Source organism: Lipotes vexillifer, unplaced genomic scaffold, assembly GCF_000442215.2.
Source record: "Lipotes vexillifer unplaced genomic scaffold, Lipotes_vexillifer_v1.1 scaffold225, whole genome shotgun sequence".
NCBI lineage: Eukaryota > Metazoa > Chordata > Mammalia > Artiodactyla > Lipotidae > Lipotes > Lipotes vexillifer.
Window position 1 is genome coordinate 1,690,779 of NW_006787630.1, and position 7,336 is coordinate 1,698,114.

General features: G+C 63.4%; 1 protein-coding gene across 1 annotated transcript in view; it reads left to right on the plus strand.

Moving 5' to 3' along the window:
• The window catches only part of THOP1 (thimet oligopeptidase 1), a 17,672-nt gene extending 10,336 nt beyond the window's left edge, over positions 1-7,336 (plus strand). The window contains exons 6-13 of the mRNA XM_007460381.1: positions 1,760-1,920; positions 2,946-3,081; positions 3,282-3,648; positions 3,729-3,930; positions 5,728-5,914; positions 6,020-6,148; positions 6,778-6,914; positions 7,147-7,336. Of these exons, the coding sequence (XP_007460443.1) occupies positions 1,760-1,920; positions 2,946-3,081; positions 3,282-3,648; positions 3,729-3,930; positions 5,728-5,914; positions 6,020-6,148; positions 6,778-6,914; positions 7,147-7,302 (1,475 nt within the window). The 3' untranslated portion in view covers positions 7,303-7,336. The remainder of the gene's footprint in view (positions 1-1,759; positions 1,921-2,945; positions 3,082-3,281; positions 3,649-3,728; positions 3,931-5,727; positions 5,915-6,019; positions 6,149-6,777; positions 6,915-7,146) is intronic.

Below are 7,336 nucleotides of genomic sequence, written 5' to 3' on the forward strand. Positions count from 1 at the left end.
TTTCCCTAAATCTCACTCCTAAGGCAATTTCCTCTAGGCGTCTTCTCTGTAAAGGCGCCATTCTCCGTTCATAGTCAGTCATTTCTCCAGAGAAGCATAGTCTTCTCTCATTTGTTTTCACCCACTAGCCCTGTGTAATCTCTTAGTTTGTATCTTCTTGTAAGTCAGAACTCACCCCCCCTGCCCCGCCCCACCCCCCCAGTACTTGCTGACCAGTGTCTTTGTATGTGTGGGCTTCCAGGTCCTGGTCTTCCTGGTGGGGCGCCGTCCCCTGCTGTCATCACTTACTTAGATGCTCATTGTCCCAGTGTGGCCTCGAAGAGCCCCTCAAGTGGACGTGTCCCTGTGATTCTTCAAGCACCTGCTATTTGACACTTTGTCCTCTCCCTGGCCCAGCCGGCCTGGCCCTGGCAGGATAGTCAGAACTAAGGTCTGGCCGCTGGGTGTGCTCCCAGATGCTGGGAGCTATTTCTTCTAGGCCGCTCAGCTGACGAGAGCTGTGTGTACACACACGCGCAGACACACATCCATGAGTGCCTACCAGTGCCTTCAGCTCAGGTCAAGCATCTAGGGATTCGCCTCGTGGCACCCCTTCCATGCTTTCACCACCTTGTCCAACAGTGAGAACCGACTCCTGGATAAGTGTGAGGCTGAGAGAGAGTCACAGGGTCTTCCAGTCCCAATGGGGAGGAAGAGCCGGTTCGGGGCAAGGGCGGCTCTCCCTCAGCTGTTTCTTGTTGGGTTAGGGTTAGAGTCACGGGCACACCTGTTGGGGCCTGCCGAGACGGCCCACCTGAGGGGGATCGTCTAGGGTTCCTCCACCCCTCCCTCAGCTCCCAGGCCCCAGGGCTGAGCTGGTGGCGAGGGTTCCAAGTGAACTGGCCTCTGAGATCGGAGCCAGGGCATGAGGAGCGGTGGCCTTGCATCGCCCAGGCTGTGAGGCACAGGTCCCTGGAGGTTTTAGTCTGAGGGCGATGCACCCGGGTCTCGATGCTAAGAGGACAGGCCAGGTTGGAGGCCAGGCATTGCAGCAGTGCTGACAGCTGGGATGGGGCGGGGGCTCCGCCCAGTCAGGGCTGCCTGGCGGGTTCTGCCTTCCACTGGTGCCATCCACCCAGAAAGGACACAGAGGAGACGGCAGCCCATGCCATCCCGGGGTGGATGCTGTCCCAGGCTGGATCCTGTCCCGGGGTGGACGCCGTCCCAGGGTGGACACTGTCCCGGGGTGGGCACTGCCCCGGGGTGGACACTGTCCCGGGGTGGGCGCTGCCCCGGGGTGGACGCTGTTCGGGGCTGGATCCTGTCCCGGGGTGGACGCCGTCCCAGGGTGGACACTGTCCCGGGGTGGACGCTGTTCCGGGCTGGAGCCTGTCCCGGGGTGGATGCTGTCCCGAGGTGGGCGCTGTCCCGGGCTGGAGCCTGTCCCGGGGGGGACGCTATCCCAGGGTGGACGCTGTCCCGGGGTGGGCGCTGTCCCGGGGTGGGCACTGTTCCGCGATGGGCGCCGTCTTCGGGCGCAGGCTGGCCTGGGTGGAGCTGAACATAGCTTTTCCTCCCCGAGGGCGTCCTGGTGAGGAGAGCAGCAGCTGTCTGAGGCGGGAGAGCCCTTGACGTGGCTCCTTTGGGTGCAGAGGTGGGAAGTGGGCGTTCGGGTAGGCCGCACCGGGCGCTGTGCTCCCTGATGGCTCCCGTCCCTCCCTTCCCGCCTGGGTCGGGCAGCCCACGGGTCCTTGCAGAGCTCCCCGATTGGGCCCCACAGGAGGGCTCCCCGAGGATTTCCTGAACTCGCTGGAGAAGACGGAGGACGAGAAGTTGAAGGTGACCCTCAAGTACCCGCACTACTTCCCCCTCCTGAAGAAATGCCACGTCCCCGAGACCAGGAGGAAGGTGGAGGAGGCCTTCAACTGTCGGTGCAAGCGGGTCAGGAGGCCGCCTCTGCCGGCCCGGTGCCCAGAGGGGCCCCGCGAGCTCGCCCCGCCCCTAGCAGGTGTCCGGGCGTCTGCCCCCGTCCCCCAGGCTCCCCGGGGCGGGGGTCTGAGCCTCTTCCTGAGCTCGTGCTTCTGCCCCCTCGCCCTCGAGCCTTAGCCTCAGGTCCTCTCCCGCTCAGGTGTTGCCGGCTGCCCGAGGAGCTCGGCTTCGCAGATGTCCCCCCCATCCCCTCTCTGTGCCTAGCATGTGGGCTGGGCCTCCTCGCCATGGCCCGGGCACGGCCTTGACGTTCAGACATCGGGTTCTGCAAGGACACTTGGGTTTGGTCCATACCGTGTGTGGCTGCAGTCTGTGCTTCTCCCGTTTAGCATCTTCAGTAGATGGGGGCTGTGCATGAGCCCTTCATCTTCCCCGCAGACACCACTGGTGCTCGATCGGCCTCGCAGGGGATGCGGGGGGCACGGGGGACAGTCCTGTGTCCCCACCTTCTCGGCCTGCAGACAGGCCACGTTGGTCCTGTGGTGACTGGGGGCTCCCAGGAGAACCCCACCGCAGAACCGGAGAGGTGGCCCCAGAGAAGGTGGCGTACGCCTGGGGCCGGGCCTCATTAGCCAGCCATGGGCCACCTGCAGCAACAGGTGTCTCACCATCCAGGGGCTGGGTGTTCAGGCGCTGTGGGGATGAGCTGCTGTCTGCACAGCAGCCATGTTTGTATTGTTAAGCCTGGGGAGGCCCCTTGGTGGCTCCTGGAGAGCCTGGCCGCATTGCTTCCCGTCCTTGGCCTTAGAGCCCATCACGGTTCACGGCCTTTCTGGTTCCGAAGAACCTGTTTATAAAGACCACATGGTAGGAAAGCACCAAAGTGTCTAGAAATCTGGGCCAGGAGGAGGAGGGAGGGGTATTGGCTGTGCGCGCCAGTGGCCTGAGAGCCCTGCCCGCCTGCAGAGACCTGGCCCGGGGCCCCACGGGGAGGGCATGGCCCATGGTCCCCAGCGCCGGTCGTCTCTGGGTTCCAGGAGAACTGCGCGATCCTCGGGGAGCTGGTGAGCCTGCGGGCCCAGAAGTCCCACCTGCTGGGGTTCAGCACGCATGCCGACTACGTGCTGGAGGTGAACATGGCCAAGACCAGCCAGGTGGTGGCCACTTTCCTAGGTAACCCTGCCTCCCCCTGGGGCCCAGTGGGGAGCGGGGTCAGGCAGACCTGGACTGGACGCGGTGCTGCCTGAGACCCCACTGTGTCAGCCTGGGGGTCACCTTCCCGGACCCTTCATTCTGCCTCGAGGGGCGCGGGGTTGGGGGCGGCTGGGGAGCCGCCCCAGGGACGTAGCCGAGCCTCTCCCCTCCACCCGCAGATGAGCTGGCACAGAAGCTGAAGCCCCTCGGGGAGCAGGAACGGGCCGTGATCCTGGAGCTAAAGAAGGCCGAGTGCCAGAGGCGGGGCCTGCACTTCGACGGGCGCATCAACGCCTGGGACCTGCGCTACTACATGAACCAGGTGGAGGAGACGCGCTACCGCGTGGACCAGAACCTACTCAAGGAGTACTTCCCCATGCAGGTGGTCACGCGCGGGCTGCTGGGCATCTACCAGGAGCTGCTGGGGCTGACCTTCGACCTGGAGGAGGGCGCCACCGTGTGGCACGAAGATGTGATGCTCTACACCGTCCGGGACACGGCCTCGGGCAAGGTCATCGGCAAGTTCTACCTGGACCTCTACCCTCGGTGTGTGCTTGGGGGAACGTGTCGGCCGTGGGCCGGGGATCCTCTGCGGAAGCTGGGCCTCACTCCGCGTCCCCCCCCAGGGAAGGGAAGTACGGGCATGCGGCCTGCTTCGGCCTGCAGCCGGGCTGCCTGCGGCAGGACGGGAGCCGCCAGATCGCCATCGCGGCCATGGTGGCCAACTTCACCAAGCCCACGCCCGACGCACCCTCCCTGCTGCAGCACGATGAGGTGGAGACCTACTTCCACGAGTTTGGGCACGTGATGCACCAGCTCTGCTCCCAGGTGGGTGCGGGCGCTGGGCTGCGGGCAGGAGCGGGGGAGGGCCCGGGCGCGCGTGGTCCTCAGGCATGTCCTCGCCGCGGGATTCTTCAGCTGACGTCACCCCGGACTTGGCGACGCCCTCCGTGTCAGCTTCCATCATCAAACCCCACTCACTGGGCACGTAAACAACGGAAATGGATGTCCTGGAGGCTCTGGAGGCTGGAAGCCACTGATCAAGGTGTCAGGGCTGGTTCCCTACATGTTAAATACATGTACTCAAGAGCTGCCTTTAAAAAAGAAAAAAGAAAGGAACGTTGCCTGCAAGTCTGCTGACAGCCAGTGATGAGAACCAGAGGGAAGGCTCTGGGGCCGGGAACGCTGCGCCCAGTGAGGCCCTGGGGCTGCTGCCAGTCTCGATGGAGGCTCAGCAAGTCCCAGTGACTTCCCCACGTGGGGCCCCCAGCTGAGCGGCCGGGCCCAGGACCCACTGCTCGCTCAGTCTTCCTGCGGTCAGCTCTCCGTCCCGAGAGCGTTGCTGTCACAGGCTGCACTGGAGCACGTGGGGATAGTTAACTGAGCTGTGCAGCCGTCACTACTGCCATGTTTTGGAACATTTCCATCACCCCGAAAGTGTCCCACATGCCCTTAGCTATCACTCCTTCCCCAGCCCGTGACAACCAGGAACCCACTCTCTGACTCTGTGGATCTGCCTGTTCTGGATGTTTCCCATCAGTGGAGTCGCACCCTGTGTGTCCTTCTGTGTCTGGCTTCTCTCACTGAGCATCGTGTTCTCAGGGTCCATCCACATGGTAGTGAGTGTCAGGGCTTCACCCCTCTGTGTGGCTGAGAGATGACCCCAAGTGTGGAGGGATCTCTTATTACTAGTATGTTTATGAGCAGAAGGTTTTGACTTTGAAGTTCAGTCTATTAACTGTTTTCTTGCACGTTTTGTGTCCTATGGAAAAAATCCTTTCCTAACCCGAGGCACTGAGTTTCTCCTGCCTAGTTTCTTTGCCTTTTCTGCCTAGAAGTTTTGTAATCAAGCCTTTAATTTTGTTGTCCACTATGGTGGAGTGTTGTCTGTGGTGTGAGGCTGGGGGTCACCCTCTGTCACCACGTTGTCGCCACCGATCCCCACACAGCCACATGTGATGTGTGTTTCTGTTTAAAGACACCTGGCCTGATAGCAATTGTTGATTCACTCACGGCGGGGTTGTAACCCTCGCCTAAAGGAAGCTCATCTAACACACGCACTGTCCCCGTGAGCACGTCACCACCCTCCTGCACTTGGGACACCGGCCAACCCTTCATCTCTATGCTCGGAGCCGTGTTGAGCAGAGAAATCACCCCGAAATCACAGAATTGCACACGTCGGAGCATTCAGCAGACCGACAGAAGGACGCGTGTTTGCAGTTGGGGCTGGAACCGGAAGCTGGGGGTCGGGTGACCCAGGAGTGAGGAGGCAGCGTCTGCCCTGCCCCCTGGGGTCTGGGAAGGACATGCCGGGGTCACTGGGCTCGTGTGGACCCACACCTGCCGGGCCTGGGTTCCAGCTGCACTGCATCAGGGGCCATGTGTTCAGGAAGAATTTCAGGCACGAAAGAGGAGCAAAGAGCGCCTGCCAACGGCCGCCATCCGGTTGCGCCGTGTCCGCACCTTTGCCTCCTGGGTGCGGGGCTTTGGCTGGAGAGTGTTGGCTCCATGGGTGGGGAGGGGGCGCGGTGATCCACGGGATGGCGGGCTCTCTGCACCCCTGTGTCCCGGGCAGGTCTGGGGTCCGGGGTGGGCCCTCCTGCAGCTCCACAGCCTGCCTTGCAGGCCGAGTTCGCCATGTTCAGTGGGACACACGTGGAGCGGGACTTCGTGGAGGCACCTTCGCAGATGCTGGAGAACTGGGTGTGGGAGGTGGAGCCGCTGCTCAGGATGTCCCAGCACTACCGCACGGGCAGTGCCGTCCCCCAGGAGCTGCTGGACAAACTCATCAAGTCCCGGCAGGCCAACACAGGTGCGGCCGGGCCAAGGGAAGGGAAGGGGGCTCCCAGACCGCCTGGCTGGAGAGGGCGGCCTGGACACAGAGCCAGTCCCACGTCTCCTTCCTCCTGCCCCACAGGCCTCTTCAACCTGCGCCAGATCGTCCTGGCCAAGGTGGACCAGGCCCTGCACACGCAGACGGCCGCAGACCCGGCCGAGGAGTATGCCCGCCTCTCCCAGGAGATCCTTGGGGTCCCAGCCACGCCAGGTAGCCACGCGCAAGGCAGGCCCACCTTAGGGGTTGGGGTGGCGGCCACTGCCCGGGTCAGGAGGATCGTCTGGTGGTGTGTGAAGGGGGACTGACCGACACCCTCCGGCTGAGGCCCTCGGACCTCTGGCCTCTTCCTGCCTCGGTTCTTGGGCTGGTCCCTCCCGCTGTGGCCCGTGGAGGCCAAGGGTGGGGTGGGCGGCTCTGCACGTGCTTTCTGGAGAGCCTGGAAGGGGCAGGAGAGGGCTTCATACCCCGGACGGAACACATCCACAGGTTTGCACGTGCCTGTCGGTGCGGACACGCGGTTCACTCCCTCGTGAGCGCTTTAATCCGTGCTCTCCCCGTGGCGGAGGGGGCGAGCCCTGACTCATCTCTCGCAGCCTCGGCAGCTGACCTTGTAAGAGGCTTAGAGGTGAACCCTCGTGAGCTTCAGCAGAAAGTCGGCAAAGATTTATTTGTGTCCCTCCACGGAGTTGCCCGCAAGGTCCCTGTTTTCTAGAAGTGTTGGGCCAATTCTCCCTCTAGTGGCAGGGGTCTCAGACAGGGCTGCTTTGAGGCCCCCGCTCTCGGGAAGGGGCACTGAGGGGCCAGGGGGCCGGGCAGGAGCCTCTCCACGTGTGTCCCAGGGACCAACATGCCTGCGACCTTCGGCCACCTGGCAGGCGGCTACGACGCCCAGTACTATGGCTACCTGTGGAGTGAGGTGTACTCCGCGGACATGTTCCACACACGCTTCAAGCAGGAGGGCGTCCTGAGTGGCAAGGTGAGAGGCCGGCCTGCCGCACAGAACAAGACCGCGGTCCTCAGCCTGGGCCTAGATGCCTGTGCCACCTTACCGGGCCTGCCCTGGACCTCCTGCTCCCCTGCCCTTTGTTCAGCCACAGCAGGGGTGGCCACACCCACACCCCCAGATCCCCTCCCCTGGATGCTGCTGGCCCCTGGAGCCAGGGGAGGGGGTACTCCGCCCTCCTGCAGCCCCGCCCCCCTCTCGGCAGGTGGGCATGGACTACAGAAGCTGCATCCTGAGGCCGGGCGGCTCCGAGGACGCCAGCGTCATGTTAAGGCTCTTCCTGGGTCGGGACCCCAAGCAGGACGCCTTCCTCCTGAGCAAAGGGCTGCAAGTTGAGGACTGCGAGCCGCCAGCCTGCTGACAGCACAGGGTTCTGCCCACCCCAGTGGGTCGGG